The following is a 23831-nucleotide window of genomic DNA, read 5'->3' on the forward strand; positions in this document are numbered from 1 at the left end:
TTAAGAACTGTATAAAAATAAAATTTTAAATAAAGAGCATTTTAAAATCCTCTCCCTCATAAATAAATAAATAAGGTCTATGCGATATAATTGATATTTGTTGGTGTACCACTTAAACTGTTTTTAACCTATAGGTATCCTCTGCATCTCCTTTTCCCTTGCACTTTATTGTTTGAAGACACTGCTTTTCTGGATTTGTAGACTTCCCCACAGTCTGGATTTGCTGACTTCATCTGCTGTGGTATAGTTTCACATGTTCCTATGTTCTGTGTCCTGCAAATAGAAATTTTCATCTAGGAGCTTGCATCAGGCTCAGGTATTTGTTCTTTTTCTGGTGAGATGACCTCATAGTATTGTGTACTTTTATCAGGAGGCTCACGATATCTGATTTTCTTTCTTTTTTAATAAACACTGCCACTGATTTCAGTGCCTAGACCCACTCCTTTATTAGGAGTCCTGAAGTGGTGATATGACAATTCTAACATTCCTTCTCCATTTGATAATGCTGGTGTAGTTAGGCCTTTACAAAAAGTCCTTATCTTTTAGGTGGAACGCTTCTGTACAGGGAAACTTCTACTGTTTGGTTAGATTCAGGCACTACATTCCACATCTTTAGTTGTAAGCCTGCAGCTTGACTTGACATGCTGACCCATGGGTCCTTGATGTGTGCCTGATGGGCACTTATTATTACCATGGCCGTTGTTGTCGTTGTCACCCCTACCACTGTTTACCCACTGAGCAGCGTGCTCCATCAGCTAAGATCTGCATGGGAAATAGATCAAGTAGAAGGCACAGCTTCTGCTCCCTGGGGACCCTGCATGTCAGCAGGGATGTCAGCCACAAAGACAAACTCATTAGAGCCCAGGCACCCGCCTGCAGCCCACTCCTGCTAATTAACTTATGTATAGCCAGGGAGAGAGGGAAGGAACACTATGAGGAAATCTTGCCAAGCATGTGAAATTAGAGGTCATGGAGAGACATGGGCAAGATGGGTTATTTTACAAAGCTGGCAGAACATCCAAGAGCAATGCAGTAAGGAGATTTCAGGGCTGGGGAGACACACGCAGGAAAGCCTTGCAGATAGGGAATGGGGCTGAGGATCTTCTGTGAAGTGCTGCCTCGCTTTCAAGGTGGAAGGGTTTCATCAAATAGATTGTGCTCACGGTGTGTAGATTCTGTCTGTGTCCATTTACCTGGCTGGATTTCAAGAGTGCTTCTGTCCTCCTGGACACCGTACCTGAGATCTTGGCCACTGCCATGAAGGCAGTAGTAAGGCACAGAGCTGGAGCAGGGTGTTAGAAGAGGAAGGTTTCCCATAGGTAGAGGTGGTAATAGTAGTAATACTGATAGCATTACTGACAATTACTGTTTATTAATCACCTCTGGCCACCCTAGGCCACTATTCTTTGCGTGTGTTATCTTAACACAATAACCTATGGAGCAGGTGCTGTCATCCCTGCCTTACTTACAAGAAATTGAGGCAGAGATAGACCTATCCAAGGTCACCTAACATCTAGTAGAGCAGGCATTTGTCTTTGGGTATCTCTTCACCAGCACTGAGAAATTAGGTAGCTTGCCCCCAAATTGTACTTTTTCCCTAAGAATGTGTGCGTTAGTCACTCCATCATGTCTGACTCTTTGTGATCCCATGGACTGTGGCCCCCCAGGCTCCTCTGTCCATGGAATTCTCTAGGCAAGAATACTGGAGTGGGTAGCCATTCTCTTCTCCAGAGGGTCTTCCCAACCCAGGGATTGAACCCGCATCTCCTGCATTGCAAGCAGGTTCTTTACCGTCTCACTATTGAAGGCTGTAAAACAAAACTGAACTTCCACGAACAACTATTACATATTAACAATCAAAGTACAGTTCAGAACAAGAGTGTAAGAAATGCAAACCCAAGATATAATCAGATAGTCTTATTATAGTTAAACCCTTGGCCTAGTCTTACGTCAGAACCAAGCAGATTTAAACTCACCAAATCTTGCTTGATTTGTCGATAGCTCTGAGATCTGTGCCTGAGAGCCCTTTATCACAGTATTGATTTTGCAGTTTTACTTGCCCCAAGAGATTAAAAAAAAAATTTTTTTTAAAGCTTGGGTGAGGTATAAGTTACATACACCATAAAATTTACCTGTTCTGGTAAATGATATCAATGATTTTTTAGTAAATTTACAGTTGTTCAACTATTGCTACAATTCAATTTTAGAACATTTCCATTACCCCCCAAAATCCCTTGTGCCCATTTGCAATCAATTCCTATTTCCAGCCCATCCCCAGGCAATCACTAATCTAATTTCTGTCTCATAGATTTGCCTTTTCTGGACAGTTCACGAAAATCGACTCATATGATACGTCATCTTTTGTGATTGAATTCTTTTGCTTAGCATAATGTTTTTGAGGTTCCTTCATATTCTAAACATGTATCAGTACTTGTTCCTTTTTATTGCCAAATAATTTTCCATTTATGCACATTCTGTTTTTCCTTCCCAGTTGATGGACATCTGGATCATTTCAACTTTGGGGCCATTATGAATAATGCTGCTGTGATTATTTGCTCACACATCTTTGTGAGGACAGAGGGTTTCATTTCTCTTGGAATTTCTGGATGACGTGGGAAATTTATGTTTAACTTTTGAAGAAACTGCCACTGTTTTCCAAAGTGGCTATATATATTTTACATTTCCACCAGCAATGTTATGAAGGTTCCCATTTCTCTACATCCTTGCCCACACATGGTATTGATTTTCTTTATGATTATAGCCATCCTAGTAGGTGTGAAATGGTAGTTCATTGTGGGTTTAATTTGACTAATGATATTGAGTGTCTGCCCCAAAGATTTTTAGTTGTGACATCTTAACGCCTAATCCAAGAAAGAGACTGTAAATCAGTTTTCCCCTCTATCTTCTGCTTTCAGAAATGTCCATGAAAAGAACTGTTGGGCAGCTTGTGCAACCTATTTCTGGGTGTGCCTTTAACAAGATTGTTTTTTCCCAAAAATACTTTTATCCTCTTGAGCATTTTCTTTCCCCAGTTGCCCTCTCTTTACACCTGCTAAAAATTCAACTTTATGTCAAATACTTAGCTTTATACAGAAGTCACTTGCCTTGGTGGGTGGTTGCATTTTTATAGGCTGCTTTTGACACAAATAGCCTGTCTTTAAAAAAGTATCTATTCTACTCTGCACCCCTTGGACACTTTTAATACATGCCTGAATAACATAATTGAGTTGATTTTAAACAGAGTTTTCTGCCAAGATTGTGATAGAGGCAAGCAATTCTTTTTGGCAGAAGCTGGGTACTAAGGCACAGACAGATGTGACAGGCAGCAGGAACAATCCCAGAGTAACCCCCGAATCCTGGTGTATTTCAGATTAACTACGAATTCTGCCTTGGGGAGTCAGCAAACACATCTTCTCTGCGTAAACTGGCAGTTCAATCGGGAAACAAACCATCCAGCAGAAGGCAGAAGGGGTGGGAGGGGTCTGGCAAACCTGGTGGAGCTGGCAGGAGCCAAGACTCAGACAGGAAAGGGGGGCGGGCACTGCAAAGAGGAGTGGAGGGACAGCCTGGCAGGGAGGGCTGTCACCAGGCATCCTGACCAGTGACCAGAGGGTAGAGTCCAGGAAGGGGTGGATGGAGAGAGAGTGGCCAAGGTCTGAGCTGAGCTGGGCACAGACTCTAGGCAAGGGCTTGTCTCTCTGCTTGGAGAGCTCTGCACCCCAGCAGGGACCAATACGTAGACCCCTGGAACTGATGGCAATACATGGAGGGAGAGTGGCCGCGGCATGGTGCATCCCCTGAGCTGGTCACTGCAGAAGCATTGGCTCTTGGGTACAGGAGCCAGGACAGGTGCTGGATTCTTCCCCCCTGGCTGTCTTGGTGTAGATAGCAGGGCATGCACTGCTGCACTGGCCCGGACACGGGTGGGCAAGCCGGCTGCTGGGAGGTTCAGAAGTGGCTGATCTGAGCCTGCAGGATGCGTGCTTAGTCGCTCAGTCATGTCCGACTCTTTGTAACACCATGGGCTGTAGCCAGCCAGGCTCCTCTGTCCATGGGGATTCTCCAGGCAAAAATACTGGAGTGGGTTGCCATGTCCTCCTCCAGGGGATCTTCTCACACAGGGATCGAACCCAGGTCTTCTCCCACATTGCAGGTGGATTCTTTACCCTCTGAGCCACCAAGGAAGCCCTGCAGAGTGTTTAGGGCCAAAGGAAAAGGCCCCTCTGTGGTCACTTACAGTAACTCGTGTGCCCTGAGCTGGTGTCACCTGTCAGCTGCCCTCTCCCCACATGTATCCTGCTGGTAATGCAGGGAGCCAGTGAGAAGATGAGTGGGTCCCCAGTAAGCAGCTACTCAGCAATGCTTTCTGAGTTTCCTGTATCAAGAGACGTCCTGTGAAACAGTCAAGGGGAGGCAGCCCCATAGTCTGGGGTGGGAACGGAGATTCTACTGAAAGCTGAGGGACCTGCAGCAGGTACTTGGAGACCTCCCATCCCAGCTGCAGGCACAGCCTTGCCACCCAGGCCACCACCCCCTCCTGACTGAGGCTGTGGGGAAGATGCTGCTGCTGCCTGGGGCCACAGGGAGGGGACAGTCCAGAATGCACAGCACCGGGGGTCCAAAGGCCCCTGGATGCTGACCGTCTTGGGTTCTAATGCCCATTCCATCATCTCGCTCTTGGAAGGACAGGGGTACCTTGGCCGGTCTCTAGGTTACTCCTGCCTCCACTCCTGTCTGTCACAAGACAGAGGGAGGGACATGTGAGTAGAAGGAGAGGGGACAGAGTGAGGCTTGAAGGGATAGCTGGAAGGTCCAGGGGGATGGAGGTCTGTCCCCACTGTGAGGCTCTGGTAGAGGTGGGTGTCCCCAGATGGTCTCCCCAGGAGGTGCACATCTCTGGCTGAGGCCAGGTGGGCCCTGCCATGAGCCAGCAAGGCCCCATCCAGGTGGCCACCAACACAAGTGAGCAGCTTATCTTTCATCCCCAATCTGCCCCCTCTGGACAGGCATCTGGCCCAGAACCCCTTCATCTGTGACTGTAACCTCAAGTGGCTGGCAGACTTCCTGCGCTCCAACCCCATCGAGACCAGTGGGGCCCGCTGTGCCAGCCCCCGACGCCTGGCCAACAAGCGCATCGGCCAGATCAAAAGCAAGAAGTTCCGCTGCTCAGGTAGCCGCCTACCCGCCTTCAGTCTGCTCAGGGACCCTGAGGTGTTTCCTGGGTGGTTCCAACCAGGGTGACTGGACCTCTCTGGACCCACGCTGAAGGGTGTAGGACCAACATTGTAGACTTGGATCTACAGGTTCCCCACCCTTTCCTTACTGAGGCCTGGGGAGGAGGTGGAGCTGGCTGCAGATCCCCCAGGGAGGACTGGCAAGAACCTAGGTTACTCTACTCCCAGGACGGTGCTCTTTCAAGACTTAGGAGACACCCAGGAGGCCTGGGAACCCTCCTCAGAGAGATGGTTGCCTCCTCCAGGTTCTATGGTGGCAGAGGGTCAGCCTCTGAGTCCCAGTGCTATCCATCTGCACCTGTGAACATTGCTGTGGTTTTGGTGCCCCCTGGGCGGGGTTTACTTGGGGGCGGTACCATCCCCACTCCTATCGGTCTGGGCAAGGAACATCCGTGCTCAGCAGCAAGACCTGCACACAGGAGCTGGGTGGGTGGGCTCCAGGGCCTTGATTTGCAACCCTAGCCTGGTTCCTGGGGTGGCTTCTGCTGGGCAGCAGGGCGGGGGCCTGGGCTGTTCCTGCATGTCCTGGGCAATCCCAGCATCCTAGTGTTTCTCCTTCTCTCTCCAGCCAAAGAGCAGTACTTCATTCCAGGTAGGAGGGAGCACCAAGGCCAGCCTGGGTGGGATGGTGCCAGTGGGTGGGCAGGGGGCTGGGGTGGGCAGGCCAGGGGGGCCCCTGAGACAGGGCAGGGCTGCTGGCAGCCCCTCTGCCCCCGACCTCTGCCCTCTCACCACAGGCACTGAGGATTACCAGCTGAACAGCGAGTGCAATAGTGACGTGGTCTGTCCCCACAAGTGCCGCTGCGAGGCCAGCATGGTGGAGTGCTCCAGCCTGAAGCTCACCAAGATCCCTGAGCGCATCCCCCAGGCCACGGCCGAGCTGTGAGGGTCCCCAGCCACCCCACACCCTCACCTGCCCCCGGCTCCCACTGATCCTCCTGGGCCTTCTCTGGGTTTTCCTCTGCTGCAGCTTTATTTGGGGACCACTGGAGACCCACCCCAGGAGCATGCCAGCTGCTGGCTCCAGCAGGGAGTGGCCCCTGTGCCCTGACTCCCAGTCCTACACACTTCCCCCTCCGCCCCAGGGCAGTCTCTGGCCCCCAGAGCAGGTCACCAGCCTGAACCAGGGCAGCTTCTCTCAATCATGCTTTTGCTTTCTTTGTGGGGACCTGATTCCATTAGCTCAAGTTGTAGCCTAAGCCATTCTTTTATTGTTCTTCTTTCTCTAAAAATATAGATCTGTGCACATGTATATGCATGTGTGTGGATACCTACACATGCCTATTATTTACATATGTACATTTCATGGCATTTTTCATGTTAAAATTATCCCCTGTTTCCCCCCCAGCACTTGGTCCAACCTTCCTCTGAAATAGGATCAATTCGCCAGGGCCGAGAAATTCTTCCAGGAGTCCCCTTTGTTTGAGTCCCAAATAATCTCAGTTTGGAAGATACTTTAATGTCTGTCCTTTATGGATGTATAAGTTCCCTTCATTGCCTCTTACAGACGATTAAACAACAATGAAATTTCCATCCTGGAGGCCACCGGGATGTTTAAAAAACTCACCCATCTGAAGAAAATGTGAGTTACCCATTGGCGGGAAGGTGTAGTCAGCAGGCTGGGCAGGATGGGGAAGGGAAATCCTAAGATCTCGTGGGGGTCGGGGCTCTGTGCATGGGGGCTAGGTGCAGGGAAGGGGGTCCTGAACTCCACAATCCTCTCCCAGCAATCTGAGCAACAACAAGGTGTCGGAGATTGAAGACGGGGCCTTCGAGGGCGCAGCCTCAGTGAGCGAGCTGCACCTGACTGCCAACCAACTGGAGTCCATCCGGAGCGGCATGTTCCGGGGCCTGGATGGCCTGAGGACGCTGTGAGTGTGCGGCCAGGGAGCAGCAGGGGGGCAGGGGCAGAAGCCAAGTCACAGCGTGGGCACCTGCGTTAAAGGGCAGGGAAGAGCAAGGGAATGTCTCTACCCTAGCCCCAGCTTGCAGCAGTTGAGGGGCTGTGGCCGAGGACCCTGGCTGAAGTGTACCAAGTCATCAGATGCTGGTCACTGGGGCATGAGACCTGTCTTCTTGTTCCCTGGGGTGTGGGGTTCATGGCAGGTGAGGGAATGGGGACGTGGGCCCTTCTCGAGGTCTCCTGCCATCGCCCTGCGGTCAGGCTGCGCTATCACAACACATGTGTTTAGTTCAGGAGTGGCTGGTGCTACAGTGGCAGGGACATGACACAGAGGTGACTCAAGTGGGTGTAGGTGGGAGTCTGGGACCCCATGACTCAGAGCCCAGGCAGAGCTCTCCAGACGTCGGAAATCAGTCACTCCTCCGTGAATCTGCAGGGAGCTCCTCTCTCGGTCCAGGCAGCACCAGCTCTTTAGGTGATCGTATAGACATTTAGAGTATCCGAGAGACAGTGCTGCTTGTCAGACTTGCCACAGGGACAGACATATGCTCTATCTGCACTGTCCAGTCTGGTAGCCACGTGTGGCCGGGGAGCACTTGACGTGTGGACATGGCTATGGAGGCACTGACTTTTGAATTTCATTTCAATTAATTTAAATCTAAATGGCCGCATATGGGTAGTGACTACCATGTGGACAACACCTCTAGAAGCCACCTGCCTGGATTTAAATGTCAGATGGCATTAAGGCTATAGATTTGTTTTCTGAGCCTGTGTCATGGAGTTTATGTAAGGTAAACAAATGCATGAGAGGATTCCCTGTGGATTTTTATTTGTCTGTTTTACAAAAGGTTTTATTCTGCACTGTGTTTTGCAGCTTTTTTTTTCCACTGGTGTGGCAGATTCTTCATAGAGGGCTGCCTCGTTCTTTTTTATACGTGCCTACAAATTCTTGAAGGGCCCACATGGCTCAGTGGTAAAGAATCTGCCTGCTAATGCAGGAGTTGCAGGAGACACAGGTTCAATACATGGGTCAGGAAGATCCCCTGGAGTAGGAAATGGCAACCACTCCATTACTCTTGCCTGGGAAATCCCGTGGACAGAGGAGCCTGGGGGGCTACAGTTATGGGCTCGCAAAGAGTTGGACATGACTGAACAACTGAGCACACACGCAGTATTCCTTGAGAGAGGGTGCCGTGGGCGTTCAACCAGTCACTTGAGTTCTTTCCAAGGAAGACTTGGAGTAGACGGAGGAGAGAGGAAGGGCTGGGGCTGGGACAGAGCCTGCAGGAGTGGTGCAGGCACAGGAAAAGGAGTGCCTGTAACCCCTCCACTGATCACGGTTAATGATTGACACACACACACACGTGTACCTACATGCATACACACATTCACGCACATACATGCATGCAAACATACAGATATATTTTAATGAAGTCCTTGAATACATTTTATTTAGTAATCTTTTTTTTCTTAAACATAATGTGAGCATCTTTGTGATTTCTTTTGAATGATTATATATATTACATAATGACTATATATATTATATATATTTCTTTTGAATGAGCTTCGCTGGTGGCTTAGACGGTAAAGAATCTGCCTGCAATGCGGGAGACCTGGGTTCGATCCCTGGGTCTGGAAGATCCCCTGGAGAAAGGCATGGCAACCCACTTCAGTATTCTTTCCTAGAGAATCCCCATGGACAAAGGAGCTACATAATTATTAGAGATTAAGGCTAATTCTAATTTTATTACAAGCAATGCTGTGATTAATGTCTTTGTCAAGAAATTCTATGCCCATCAGGAATTATTACCTTAAAGATAAATCCCTAAAGGTAGACCTGCTGGGTGAAAGCACACAGGGCCCAGTTAGGGTTCCTGGTACATCTCACCAGGCACACTTCCAGGAGCTCCCCATTAGTTCTCCTGCCAGCTGTCATGAAGGTGCCCATCCTCCTACCCTTTGGCCAACCCTGGGCCTTATTGTTATGTTTTTAACAATTTTGTAATTTGGCAGGCAAAGATGCAATATCAGTTAAATGTCCTTGATTACTAGTAAGTTTGAACATTTTTCAATGAATGTTCATAAACTGTTTATTTCTGTACATTCATGCTCATGACTCATTTATTTTATAGCAGAAGTTTATACCTTTTAATCTCCCTCAGCTAGTACATCCATTTTAACTTAAACCATTTCACTTCTTTTGTGAATTGCCTATTCTATGTCAGGCTTGATTTTAGTTTTTGTGTGGGAAAAGGAATAGAGTCAGGTGTTCAAGGACGAACAGAGACTTTTGCAGCTATAAATGAGGAAGAAGGTCATTCTGGAAGGAGATTATAGCTGGGGAAAGGTGTGGGGATGCTGGCCTGGGCAGCACACCTGAAGGACAGACGTGGAGAGTGTGACCATCCTTGGGGAGGTGGGCAGGTGCTGGTCTGGGGCTGCGTAGTAAAGAGTTTAAACAGGATTCTGTGCACAGTTTGGAGGCTGCTGTGGGCTTTAGGCTGGAGAGTGACATGGCCAGGTTTAAGTTTTAGGCAAGTCTCAGGTGTTGACCATGGTGCGTGGCCTGGAGGTTGGAGAGGCTGTGGGCACCCGGAGATGAAGGTGATGGTAGTTAGCGTGGGGGGCCCGTGTGGGCAGGGTGGAGAGGCAGGCATCTCAGAGGCAGGGAGGCCAGGAGAGGAGCGCTGGTGTGGTGCCGGGCTCCCCTCTCTGTGGCTCAGCGTCCCCGGAGGAGAACTTGTGAACTGGTCGCTGGTGGCCAAAGCACAGGGCAGGCGGATGGCCGTGGGGCACAGCACCGGCTCCCCCTCCTCTCCCGGCCCTAGGATGCTAAGGAACAACCGCATCAACTGCATCCACAACGACAGCTTCACGGGCCTGCGCAACGTGCGCCTCCTCTCGCTCTACGACAACCAGATCGCCACCATCTCCCCCGGAGCCTTCGACACGCTCCAGGCCCTGTCCACGCTGTAAGTCCAAGCTCCGAGGGCACAGGGCCGGCGCGGGCGGGGCTGAACCCTGGAGCCCCGCCCACTCGTCCCCCGCTGCAGGACACGGCGGGTCTTCTGTGGTTACTGTGAAGGACTCGGGTGTTTGGGTCCTTACGCGTTAACATGCTACCTCCTAGTAGCTGCTGGCTGTCCGGGAGTGGTGGGCGATCGTGTGGTCAGCAAGTGGCGGGTGGGAGCGTGCTTTGCTGGGACAACTGAATCTGGCGGGGGAGTTTTTCGTGGTCACACCACCCGCCTCTTCCAGAAACCTTCTGGCCAACCCTTTCAACTGCAACTGCCAGCTGGCGTGGCTGGGTGACTGGCTGCGCAAGAGGAAGATCGTGACAGGGAACCCGCGGTGCCAGAACCCAGACTTCTTGCGGCAGATTCCCCTGCAGGACGTGGCCGCCCCCGACTTCAGGTGTGAAGAAGGTAATGCGTGGGCACCCCCCCGGCTGGTGGAGGGATGGAGCGTGGTCATGCTCCAGAGAGGAGGGGTCCCCTGGGGAAGGGAGGGGCGAGCAACAGGGACACCCACTCAGTCCTGCGCCTGCCTTAGCCTGGTGGGGTCTCTGGTGTGATTATAAGAACAATGGTGGGCTTACTGTTTTAAAAAATGGGGAAATCCAGACAAAGGAAGGGCATAAATGTTACCTATTAGCTGGTCACTCAGAGAAAATCATAGTTAACATCTTAGTGTAATTTCTTTAAGTATGTTTAACCCGGAGACCTACCTCCTAGCTGTTCCTAAGGGCTCCAGACCACGGATTCAGCTTGTCTGCAGTACCCACCCGGACTCTCTTAGGGGTCCCATCCTCCATACGTGGGTCACTTCTTGCGTCCGTGTTCTCTTTCCCTGAATCCTCGATCTCTCTCCTGGAGTCGCGTCCTCCTTTACCTACACTCACAGGATCTAGCCCATCCCTCCACCCCCCGCCTCCCCATCCAGAGCATCACACACACAGGCAACTGTTAGAAGCAGATTTTTACCAAAAGTGACAGAGCAGGGTCCTGTCTTGGCCCAGCTGTCTGTGTTCAGGAGCCCCGGCATTGGGAATTTCTCCGCCTGCCTTCAGCTTCAGCCTCCTGGCTTCTCCCCACCTTTCTCAGCACCTCCTATCCTCTTTCCAGTCTGCTTCCTGGGACCCTGGTGTCCTTATCGTCCCTCCTACACTCAAGCAGAAGGAAGGGAGGAATACAGAGGGTGCTCAGTACTACTTATTGAATACATGAGTGAATCTGTGAAGGATGTTGGGATAGAAGGGGCTCAGATTCTGGGCCAGCCAGACCTGGGTACAGACTCCATGTTGCCTCTGATCAACCTCCTGACCTGAGCAAGCTATTTAACCTCTCCCAGTCTCAGTAATATAGATAGAAAGTCCTTCATTCCTTCATTCAACTGACCTATTTGGAGGCTGATATGGGCCAGGCCCTGCTCTCAGTGCTGGGCCCCTTCAGTGAACAGAGAAGAAAGGAACACAGGTCTCCGTCCCCATGATGCTCACATTCTAGGAGCAATGGCGGTCCCTGTTTACCGCATCATTAAAGAAATTTCATTTGGTGCAGTGTCTGGCACACAGTAGATGCTCAAGGAATGGTATGGCCGCCATCCTCTTTTGCTGCTGTGCCCGGGTCCATCTCAGGTCTGAGGTGGAAGAGATGAACCCAAGACTGATTCTAACCTCAAAACAGATCCAAGGGGCTTTGGCCATGGTGGAGGAGGGCTGCAGCCGAGAGAGGACTGACTGATGTACAATGTGGTGTCAGCAAGAGGCCTCTGTTCCGAGGAGCCCCAAAGCGGCGCTCTGGATGCATGAGGCCCTGAGGAGGCCTGTCCCCTCACTGACATGGCTTCTCACCTTCCTCCCCAGGCCAGGAGGAAGGGGGCTGCCTGCCCCGCCCGCAGTGCCCCCAAGAGTGCGCTTGCCTGGACACCGTGGTTCGATGCAGCAACAAGCACCTCCAGACCCTGCCCAAGGGCATCCCCAAGAATGTCACAGAGCTGTGAGTAGCCCCCGCCTGGTGGCAGGAGGAGAGGGTGACCAGGACCTCTGGAGGGTGGACAAGGCATCTTAGGGCTGCTCTTGATGGGGCTGCAGCTCCAGGAGCTCAGGTCAGCTTTTTGATGGCTGGTGGTCGTGGGGGTGGGAGGGCAGGTCACAGCATCTTGAATCCCAAGCTCTGCCCTGTAGACAAGGGGAGCCCTGGGAACCTTGACAAGGAGTTTAGCGGCTGGGCTTTAAGGACAGTGATTGGGTGGTGGTGTATGTAGTAAGAAGCAGAATGGAGGCCCAGGTGGGGAGAACAGAAGAAAGCTGTGGCAGGAGCCCAGGCCTGGGGGCTGGTGCAGTCAGGGAGGGGGGATATGAGAATGGAACAAAAGTGAATGATGAGAGACCAGTGGGTGGGAGAAGCTAAGTCAGTCACGGAACTGGCTGCAGAGGGTGGTGGAGATTCCTGTCAGGGTCCTGTGCCTGGATGGTTTAGGAACATACAGTGTGGTGCTGATGGAGTCAGGGGAAGCCCATGTGGGTGTGAAAATACAGAACTCAGGTCTGGGAGTGTTGGGGTCTGGGGCCAGCCTCAGGCACCTCACCAGCAGACAGAGGGAGGGACCTGGGTGCTGCTGAGGGCTGGCAGGTGGGTATTAACATGCCAATCAGACCTATTTGGCCGGAAAGATTGGAAAGGAGAGAGCGAAGGGCAGAGGGTCCTGGATTGAGCCTGTGGTGCCCACTGACAGGGAGGATGCTGAGGGGGCCAGGCAGGTGCTCAGGAAGGAAGCCATAGGAGGCTTCACGTGTCCGTGGCTTTTACCAAGTTTTTTGGTGGCACCTTCCCAAATGGCCTAAGAAATGTCTGTATTTTCTCCTCCAGTTAATGATTCAGGGCCAATTGTGTAGTCCATAGGTAGGAAAGGACATGGGTGAGAAGGCCCTGGCTGCAGGGGAAGGTTCTTGCAGTGCCGGACTCTGCTTGAGGCTGAGGTGGCTGCACTAACTGCGGTGTTCTCTCCTGTAGCTACCTGGACGGGAACCAGTTCACGCTGGTTCCAGCACAGCTGTCCACCTTCAAGTACCTGCAGCTTGTGTGAGTATCCTGGCCCGTCTCAGAGGACAGGAGGGCCGTTGGAATCTAGCTATTATTGCTCCAGCTTTCCTGGAATTCCCTACAGACCCCACTCTGGTTGACCTGTTTTTTCATTTTGTTTTTTTTAATTGAAGTATAGTTTATGTATTCTTGGGCTTCCCTTGTGGCTCAGCTGGAAAAGGACCCGCCTGCAATGCGGGAGACCTGGGTTTGATCCCTGGGTTGGGAAGATCCCCTGGAGAAGGGAAAAGCTACCCACTCCAGTACTCTGGCCTGGAGAATTCCGTGGACTGTATAGGGTATGGGGTCGCAAACAGTCAAAGACGACTGAGCGACTTTCATTTCACTTCACATAGTTTATGTACAATAGTATATGTTACAGGTGTACAATATAGTGATTCACAGTTTTTAAGGGATATACTCTATTTATAGTTATTATAAATATTGGCTATGTTCCCTGTCTGGTACTGATCCGTTTTTTAATTTCACTGCATCCTGTTGGGAACAGCTGTGCATAGAACTGTTTTGCCACCTAGTGGCCATTTTTGGGAATTGCATTGTTCCTGGCTCTCTCGGGTTGGACTGGGTCTGCTTCTGCCCACACCGTCCCCAAAGTGTCCCTCGAGGCTGATAATTACTATTAATGAGGGTTATCCTTGCAAAGGTAGGAGCCGCAGCAGAAGTAGACAGTCATGGAAAACTTCTTGATCCAACCTTGGCTTCCAAACCAAATATGAAATATGGCAGCCTCAAACACGCATCTGTAACTAACTTTCTTTAGGCTGCTGCTGCTGCTGCTGCTAAGTCGCTTCAGTCGTGTCCGACTCTGTGCGACCCTATAGACGGCAGCCCACCAGGCTCCGCCGTCCCTAGGATTCTCCAGGCAAGAATACTGGAGTGGGTTGCCATTTCCTTCTCCAGTGCATGAAAGGGAAAAGTTGAAGTGAAGTCGCTCAGTCGTGTCCGACTCTTAGCGACCCCATGGACTATAGCCAACCAGGCTCCTCCGTCCATGGGATTTTCCAGGCAAGAGTACTGGAGTGGGGTGCCATTGCCTTCTCCGTCCTTTAAGCTAACATCTACTATTCTGTTATTTCCATTTTTAACCTTTCTACTTCATGAAAATGTACAAAGTAAGCCTCAGAATAAGTTTAGCTCCTCTTAGCCTTCCAGCTTAAATTACAGCTCACTTTAGTTGTCTTTGACTGCCCATTGGCCAGATTCCGTCAAAAAAGAAGCCCAGAGAATATTTCATCTTAAGTGCCTTGGAGCACTGCTACTCAAAGTGTGATCTATGGGTCAATGGCAGCTTAAGAACTCTTTGTAATGTGCCTGTAGTTACATAAAGAACTTGTATCAGAATTTTTATCAACACAGTTTCTTCCTTCATTGGGAAAGTATTGCTATGGAAAAAATGTTCGCTAAACTAAGTTGTGTTAGTGCCATGTTGTGCTTAGTCGTTCAGTTGTTACGACCCCATGATCTGTAGCCTGCCAGGCTCTCCTGTCCTTGGGGATTCTCCAGGCAAGAATACTGGAGTGGATTGCCATGCCCTCCTCCAGGAAATCTTCCCAACCCAGGGATCGAACCCAGGTCTTCCACATTGCAGGCCGATTCTTTACCATCTGAGCCACCAGGGAAGCCCATAGGTGATTGCATTTTGGCACAGGTCCCTTGTTTGGGGGCATTCAGTTCAAGTTCACATTAAGTAGCACTGACTTAACAGAATTTTGATACTCCCGTTTTCCTGTCTTTGCTGATGACCTAGCCATTGTGTTTTGAGTGATTGTTCCAGTAGCGAGGTGAGATGATAGTTAGAGTGCTTTGTGGCGGACAAAGAGAGAGACAGCACTTTCTGGTCTAATTTGAGGCAGCTTCACTAGTGATGTGGATATTCTTGAAGAGAAAGGGAGGGAGAGGGGACTAACGTCAAGGCAGTTAGTACTATGAAGCTGCCTGTCGGGCTGAAATACCAGCAACTCCTTATCATGGGAAAAGAGGTCTGGCTGGGACCACAGAGGAGTACACCATCTGTGCCCGATGGGGAGGGAATCCAGGAGCATCCAGGAGGGCTGAAGGACTAAAGGAAGAGGAAGAGCAAGAACAGGGCTTAGTGATGACCATCCCTTAGGGGTGGGTGAGAAAGAAGTGCAGCTGAGTGGTAAGGGGGAGTGTGTGAAGACTGGAGTCGGAGGAGAGATTTGAGAAGAGGGTGGTCAATAGGGTCAGCACTGCAGGGTCACTCTGAGAGCACATTTAGTGACCAGGGGCTTAGGGACCAACAGACGAGGGTCTGACTCTGGCTGAACCTCCTCCCAGCTGTGCGACCCTGGGTGGGTTACCTCATCACCCCGAGACCCTGACCTTCTTTTGCAGAATGGGTTTACTACCTCTCCCATAGGATTATAGGGAGGGGGAGTGAACGAACCCAGGTAAGGTGCTAGTGAGAGAGAAAGGAAGAGAGCCCCTCACACCTGGCAGTTGAGAGACACGGATGCCCTTGGTGGGAGTATTTCCATGGTGGGCAGGGGCGACGCCAGGGTGCAGGGTGAAGAAATGGACACCTGGAACCCTGGAGGCAGAGAGGAAGTTCAGGGATCAGAGCTGGGGAGCTGTAACTGGTTGTGAACCAAATGCCTCTTCCATCAGCTCCCACGTGCCAGTGATCAGAGCCTCTTGCCCACCTGGCTGGGAGATGGCTGTGGCCTGAGTGGGGAAGGGGAGGAGTCCTTTCTTTCTGAACAATGACACTTTTTTTGGTCTTTTCCAGGGACCTGAGTAACAACAAGATCAGTTCCTTAAGCAATTCCTCCTTCACCAACATGAGCCAGCTGACCACTCTGTGAGTCCCGTGGGGGGAAGAGGAGGGAGAGCTCATGGTTACCGGGACTCTTCCCAAGGCTCGGTCATCAGCAGGTGTCCCCACGTAGCCTCCCTCAGCCTCCAGGGAGGGTGCCAGGGCCTGCGGGCCGAAAAGACTTTTCGGAAACATTTTTTTTTAATTGTGAAATACAGCATATATATGGAAAAGTGCAAAAAACATAAACATACAATTTAACAAATAGTCATAAAACTAGCACATGTATAAATACTTAAGGCAAAAACTAGAACACAGCTAGCACCCCAAGAGTCCCCCTGTCCCTTCCTGATCCTTCTTTTCTCTCCCTGCACCTGAGGCAGTCCCTACTTAGACTTCTACAACGATCTCTTCTTTGGTCTTTATAGTGCCATCTACATATGTAATTCTACACAATGAAGTTTAATTTTGCCCATTTTTGAGCCTTATATAAATTGAATCATATAGGATATAGTCTTTTATGTGTGTTCTTTTATTTACCATTGTATCTGTGTGAAGCTGTGGTCTCTTCATTTTCATTGCTATGTATATAGTATTCCTTTGTAGGAATATGCCACACTTCCCTTATCCATTCTACTATTGATGGATATTTGGATTGTTTCCAGTTTGGACTATTGTGAATGGTGACTCTGAACATTTTTGTGCCTATGTTCTAGGATATTTTAATGACTGTTTTACTTATATTCCAAACAACTGATTGGAAAGTAGTAACAAGCATCACTTATATTTGCCTGCTTAAGAATGTATTTTGTTCACCTTCCCAATACCTCATTTTACAGATGATGTGCCAAGAACTAAAGAACTTTCCCTTAGGTCCTACTGTGGTCAAATAGCAGAGCCAGTATCCCAAAAGACAGATTCCTTATCCAGGCAGGCCCCCAGGAAGGAAATGTGGGCCTGAGGCCATGAAACGCTGCACTTTCCTGCCCTGGGTCTGCTGCACTTTCCTGCCCTGGGTTCCCACTTCAAAGTCTTCATGAGCCTATTGACTGAAAGAAAAATACATAACATAAAAGTTGAGTTAAGCCCAGAGACAGCCTCTCAGATAGATCTGAGGAACTGCTCTGAAGAGGTAAGGGAGGAACCAGGATACAGAGGATCTTTTTTTCTGAGAAAAACATGTAGTCACATCAAAAGTTTACTGCTAATCACAAAGAACAGATATTTCAAGTGAATGACTTTAGTGCTTTTCTACCTATGGGAGGATGCAAGAGTCTGGCATTATTTGAATTTTTTTCCTTAGATTTGCATGTTAACTCTCTAAAGGCCAGTATATTCAAAGCACAGACTGTTTTCTGTCTTTCTCTTTTCTGAATTCCCCTCAGGGTGCACTGTCAGTAATGGCTTGATCCTTGTGGAACTGGATTAGCAGGCAATTTTTTTTTCTTGATGAGCCTATGTGTGAAGCTGCCATGGCTTGTGGCAGTGGTTCTCAACCAGGGGCAGCTCTGCCCCCCAGGGAGCACTTGGGAATAGTTGAGAATTTTTGGCTGTCACAGCTGGCGGAGGGCAGGGGGAACCCCTGGCATTTCATCTTCAGAGGCCAGAAATGCTGCTCAGCACCCTACAGCACACAGCCCCCCTCCACCCCCAACAAGGAATTGTCAACAGTGCTGAGGCTGAGAAATCCTGGGCTAGGCGATCCTGGCAGCTGTAAGGAGGAACAGCCCTTTCCTGTGATAAAAATGTCTCATTTCTCTTGTTATTATTTGAAAAATAGCTTTAGTGAAGTATAATTAATATCTAATAGTGTATCCTTAAAGTGTAAAAGTTGATACATTTTGATTTACATTCATGCCCATGGAATCATCACCATGGTCAATATGGTGACCATCTGCATCAGCACCAGAAGTGCACCCCTTAATAACTCTTCCCCCTTCCCCCCACCCTCCCTTGCTCTTCCTTCTCCCAGGATCCTCAGCTACAACGCCCTGCAGTGTATCCCTCCTCTGGCCTTCCAGGGGCTTCGCTCTCTGCGCCTACTGTGAGTCTTCCCATTCTCCATTCCTCCAGGGAAATCTGCCCCATGAAGGGCCTCCTCATCCCCTGCTGGGCAGAAATGTCCCCTTGTCCCTCCTCACCCCCCTACTGGGCAGGAATGTCCCCGTGTCCCAGGCCCCAGTAGGGCCACCTGTTTCCAAAGTGGAAGGCCAGTCCACTCTCGTTCGGGCTCCTAAGGGAAACTCTGGGGAACGCTCACCCAAAGTTGCATAGACAGTAGGGGCTTAGTCTTCTGTCTCAGAGAATCCAGCAGCCAGGGACTGCTGTCGGCCCCAAGTTGTGTTTGCCGTATGTGTGCGGGGGCAAGTTCCTAGGCATTCAAGATAAGGTAGCCCCTCGCTGGCATGTGAGTCTCCTGTCAAATGGTGAATGTTGAACCTGCTCTAAAGAATTCCCACTGTGAGGTGTGGCCTGTGCTCACAGCCCTGTGCTCACAGCACGGCCTCTGGAATATCTTTGCCCCAAGTCCTCTGGCAGCCACCTGGGTCAGGGGAACATTCTTCACCCTCAACCAGGGTCTCACTAGTAGCTTCCCTATCAGGAAGAAGACTGTCCCCCTAAGGCTCCCTGGCTGAGTTAGGGAGGGCGCATGTCCATTTGTCCTGTGAACAGACGTGGTACGTGGGTTAGTTATGACAGCACAAGCGGGGGCCTCTGGAGGGGCTGAGGGTCAGCGTGATCTGTGATAGTCACAGAGTCTGTGATGCCTCTCCTTGGCTGTGGCCATCCTAGCAGGATCTCTCACTCAGGGACCCTCTCCCTCAAACACGCCACTCTCAGCAGAGGGCATCTCTCCATCAATTCCTGAGTCTCTGTCTCAGGCTGAGTCCTGACAGCCTCTTCTCTCTTCAGGTCCCTGCATGGCAATGACATCTCCACCCTTCAAGAGGGCATCTTTGCAGACGTGACTTCCCTGTCTCACCTGTAAGTAACTCTGACCCAGTCCTCAGCACCTCTTTGGATTTAAATGGAACTTGGATTCCAAGAAAGATATCGCCTCTTGAGATTATTACTTTTAATTTAGCTCATGAGCTTCAAACGCTTCCTGTTTCAGACTCTTACACATTCAGTGTGCCATCAGTTGTAACAATGGGATTGAGAACAGTTCCTCACAAGCAATAATAAAAGTAGTCACGACCTTGTATTGACTGCCAAGCACTGCACCTCCATCAGCTTATGCAACCCCCCAGCACTCCTACAACATAGCTACCATTATTCCCATCTTCCACATGACGAGGCAGGTCCAGAAAATGTGACACGCTCACCCAGAGTTGCATAGGGCAACAATAGGGGCTGAGTCTTCAGTCTCAAAGCCTGTTCTCTGAAGCACGATGCCAGTATTGTGCCTCTGACTTCACATGGTAGGTGATAAGCTCTGGAAATGTAGTACCCCCAAGGAGTATAATTGGTATAATTGGATGCTGAAATGAAATGAAAATAAAAGTGAAAGTCGCTCAATCGTGTCCAACTCTTTGTGACCCCATGGACTATACAGTCCATGGAATTCTCCAGGCCAGAATACTGGAGTGGGTAGCTGTTCTCTTCTCCAGGGATCTTCCCAACCCAGGGATCAAACCTAGGTCTCCCGCATTGCAGATGGATCCAACTGAGTGACTTTCACTTTCATTGGATGCAGAAGGGCTTCCAAAACCATTTAGCTGGCAACACCAAGAACATTCTTAAAAAGCAGTATGCTCAATTCCTCAAAAGGCTGAATGTAGCATTACAATATAACCCAGCAATTCCACTCCTAAGTATGAATCCCAAAGAATTGAAAGCAAAGACTCAAACAGATACCTGTACACCCTGTTTATAGCAGCATTATTCACACAATAACTGTACAGCAGAAACAACCCAAGTGTCCACTGACAGATGAAAGGATAAACAAAATACGGTACAGTGGGATATTATTCAGCCATAAAAAGGAATTAATTTCTGACACGTGAGCAGAAATAGCTAAGTGAAAGAACCCAGACATAAAAGGACAAATATTGTATGATTCTGCTGAAATGAAGGACCTAGACTAGTCAAGTTTGGAGCTACATAATGAAGAACGGTGGTTGCCAGGAGCTAGGAGGAGGAGGAAAAGGGAATTTGTGTTTAATGGGTAAAGAGTTTCTGTTCAAGGTGATAAAAAAGTTTTGGAACCATATAGTGGTGCTGTGTACTCAGTCGTGTCTGACTCTTTGTGATCCCACGGACCATAGCCCACCAGGCTCCCCTGTCCATGAAATCCCCCCTGTCCATGAAATCCTCCCTGTCCATGAAATCCCCCTGTCTGTGAAATACTGGAGTGGGTTGCCATTTCCTTCTCCAGATAGTGGTGATGGTTACACAATATTGTGAGTATAATTGATGCCACTGAGATGTACACTTAAAATGGTAAAAATGGCAAATTTTATGTGATAGGTATTTTACCATAATTTAAAAATGAGGGAGTATAAAAGCAGTGGGCCGTGAATGACGATTAACTAGGGTCATCCTAATTCTGAAGGTGGGGCCAGGAACAGAGCAAATACATCCTTTCCTATTGTCTCATCTATAGGCTGAGGTCACGTTCAGGCCACACGGATGCAGCCGGGACCCTGGGCGTTACCATGTCCTCATGCTCTCTGCCTCACAGCCAAACAGCCAGGGCCCAAGTAGGCAGGCAAATCCAGATCAGAGAGCCTTTTGGGGTCCCCAGCATCTCTGCTTGAAGTTCATTCACTCAACAACCAAACTGGATTTTCTCAGCTCTAAGACTCATCATTTCCACATTTTAATCTCTGAGATCAGAGTGTATCTTACAGATGATCTGGGGGTACATTTCTCTACCTTTCCCATAGCTCGCATCTAACAATCTTAGACTTGAAGAAATAAAATAGTAATAAGTGCCACTCATTGTGAGTTTGCTTGGGACAAGGACTTTACTTCCAGATGGGAAGTAGTTTTTGTGCCATGAGCCCACTTCATAAATAAGACAGGGACTGCCTTGAATCCACACTGAAGATTCTAGGACTTGGTGGGCAGAGTGCAATGATTGATTACTGATGTCTGCCATGGGAGTGGAAGGGGTAAGAGGGTCTGTCCTCTGTGGCAGGGTTTATTATATCCATTTTATAGTGCCAGATTCAGTCAAACAGATACCCTAGGTCATAAAGCTAGGGAATGACAGAGACAGGATTTGAACGTAGGTGTGTCTGATTCCAAAGCTCTTTATTTATTCTTTATTGCCTCAATAAATATGTCCCGAGGAACCACAGTGAGTCAAATGCTGAAAAATTTACTAACACAAGGTTGCTGCCTTCTGTGACCATCTGGGATATTGCAAACCAAATTCAAAGAAAGCAGTGACTAACTCTGGGGAAGTCAGATGACCTTCAGAGAGGAGGTGCCACCTTTATTGCCTTTGAAAAGGCACTAAGAATTTGCCATTTGGAGAAGATAGGGAAGGACATTCCAGGAAGAGGGAATAGCTTGTGCAAAGGCATGGAGTCAAGAAAGTGAATGACATATTCAGGGAGGCTATACTGTCCAGCGTGCTTCCCAGGTGGCTCAGTGGAGGTAAAGAATCCACCTGCAATGTAGGAGATGAAGGTTCAGTTATTGGGTTGGGAAGATCCCCTGGAGGAGGGCATGGCAACCCACTCCAGTATTCTTGCCTGGAGAATCCCATGGACAGAGGAGCCTTGTGGGCTACAGCCTATAGAATCACAAAGAATCAGACATGACTGAATGAGCACACACACACACTTACTGTGTGTGTAATATGTGGATATAGGGAGTTGGGCTAGGTAAGAAATTTGGGGTAAGAAGACAGGAGTGTAGAAACGGACACTGCCTTTCTGTTGTGAAAGGCCTCTATGCTGAGGAGTTTGAGTTTTGTTCTGTAGATAGAAGGGAATCAAGGAAGAATTAAGTTGTGAAAATTCCTGGAAAGCCATGGTGACATATGAAAGCTGGATGGGATGGGAAGAGTCAGGAGGGAGCCTGGCTGGAGACGGTGGCTCTGGAAAAAGACTAGGCAGGGGTTGTGTTGTTCACTGTTCTTGATGACTGCCATTCACAGGGTCTTGATTCTATCTGTGTTTAGTAATTTTTGGTTGTGAGCTCATTGTTTGCTGATATTAGGAATTCTGAGGACCTAAATTGGTAATGCTTCTCTATAGAGAGTTCACGTGTGTGTCTTTGATGGGCCAGGTCTGCTGCTGCTCTGGGCCCACACTGCTCTCCTCTCCCTTGCTTATCCCTGTGCTGTGCCAACCATCTGCTCCAGCTCTCCCCCTTGCCAGCAAAGGCTTTTTCAAGCATCTGGCCCACCTCTTCCTCCTTCATGTGTCTTGTCTGCTTGCATGAATGCGTGCTAAGTTGCTTCAGACAAGTCTGGCTCTGTGTGACTCTATGGACTGCAACCTGCCAAGCTCCTCTGTCCATGGGATTTTCCAGGCAAGAATAATGGAGTGCGTTGCCATGCTGTCCTCCAACGGATCTTCCGAACCAGGGATCAAACCTGCATCTCTTATGTCTCCTGCTTTGGCAGGCTGGTTCTTTACTGCTAGCACCACCTGGGAAGCCCATCTCTTTTGCTTGGGCTTTACCTCTCCTCCTTCCCTGTGGAAACTGAATGATGCCCAAGAATGTTCTGGTATTGCCCTTAGCTCAAAATATAGAGGCTTTTCTTTTCAAAAGGGAAATAAACAACATATTTTTCTCTTTAAAATGTATTTATTTTAATTGGAGGGTAATTACTTAACAGTACTGTGATGGGTTTTGCATGCATCAACATGAATCGGCCATACATATGTCCCCTCTCTCCTGTTGAAAAAGAACATTCAGACATTGAAACATGTTTATGGGTAGAGAAAGAACAAAATGTGTATTTTGAAATGATATATCAAATTCTCAATTCCATTTTCAACTGAAATTTGCTGATTCAAGCAATCTTTGAGAGAATAGCATTGAAACATCAGTTCAATTCAGTTCAGTTCAGTCACTCAGTCATGACTTACTCTTTGAGACCCCATGGACTGCAGCATGCCAGGCCTCCCTGTCCACCACCAAATCCCGGAGTTTACCCAAACTCATGTCCATTGAGTCAGTGATGCCATCCAACCATCTCATCCTCTGTCGTCCCCTTCTCCTCCTGCATTCAATCTTTCCCAGCATTAGGGGTATTTTCAAATGAGTCAGCTCTTCACATCAGGTGGCCAAAGGATTGGACTTTCAGCTTCAGCATCAGTCCTTCCAATGAATATTCAGGACTGATCTTCTTTAGGATGGACTGGTTGGATCTCCTTGCAGACCAAGGGGCTCTCAAAAGTCTTCTCCAACACCACAGTTCAAAAGCATCAATTCTTCGGCACTCTGGTTTCTTTATAGTCCAACTCGCACATCCATACATGACTACCAGAAAAACCATAGCCTTGACTAGATGGACCTTGTTGGCAAAGTAATGTCTCTGCTTTTTAATACATACACATGACCATATGTAAAATAGATAGCCAGTGGGATTTTGATGTATGATGCAAGACACCCAATGCCCATGCTTTGTGACAACCTGGAGGGATGGGGTGGGGAGGGAGGTGGAAGCGGGATTCAAGAGAGAGAGAATACATGTTTTGTGTGAACAAAAACCTGAAGCTGCAAAGCTAGATTTTGAGCCCATGCCTGTCTATAAATTCAGACTTTAGGAGAACAGTGATATCAGGCTAGAAGCCAGATCCAGATCTAACTTGTAAGAAAAAATGAAAAAACAGTAAGTAGAGTTCAAT

General features: G+C 49.0%; 1 protein-coding gene across 5 annotated transcripts in view; it reads left to right on the forward strand.

Annotated features, from left to right (window-relative positions):
- SLIT1 (slit guidance ligand 1) overlaps nucleotides 1-23831 on the forward strand; it is a 178784-nt gene that overhangs the window by 130291 nt on the left and 24662 nt on the right. For 2 of the 5 annotated variants that reach the window (XM_081550594.1, XM_081550625.1), the window contains 12 exons: nucleotides 5007-5170; nucleotides 5803-5826; nucleotides 5972-6116; nucleotides 6742-6816; nucleotides 6962-7105; nucleotides 9966-10109; nucleotides 10396-10562; nucleotides 12002-12134; nucleotides 13152-13220; nucleotides 15991-16062; nucleotides 17990-18061; nucleotides 18931-19002. In XM_081550594.1, coding sequence (XP_081406720.1) covers nucleotides 5007-5170; nucleotides 5803-5826; nucleotides 5972-6116; nucleotides 6742-6816; nucleotides 6962-7105; nucleotides 9966-10109; nucleotides 10396-10562; nucleotides 12002-12134; nucleotides 13152-13220; nucleotides 15991-16062; nucleotides 17990-18061; nucleotides 18931-19002 — 1281 coding nt within the window. Of the gene's footprint in view, nucleotides 1-5006; nucleotides 5192-5802; nucleotides 5827-5971; nucleotides 6117-6741; nucleotides 6817-6961; nucleotides 7106-9965; nucleotides 10110-10395; nucleotides 10568-12001; nucleotides 12135-13151; nucleotides 13221-15990; nucleotides 16063-17989; nucleotides 18062-18930; nucleotides 19003-23831 lie in introns of all 5 variants that reach the window. The other 3 variants (XM_081550609.1, XM_081550601.1, XM_081550617.1) reach the window with 3 other exon arrangements.

The sequence above is a fragment of the Giraffa tippelskirchi genome, chromosome 2 (genome assembly GCF_054371585.1).
Source record: "Giraffa tippelskirchi isolate mGirTip1 chromosome 2, T2T-mGirTip1v1.2.pri, whole genome shotgun sequence".
Lineage (NCBI taxonomy): Eukaryota > Metazoa > Chordata > Mammalia > Artiodactyla > Giraffidae > Giraffa > Giraffa tippelskirchi.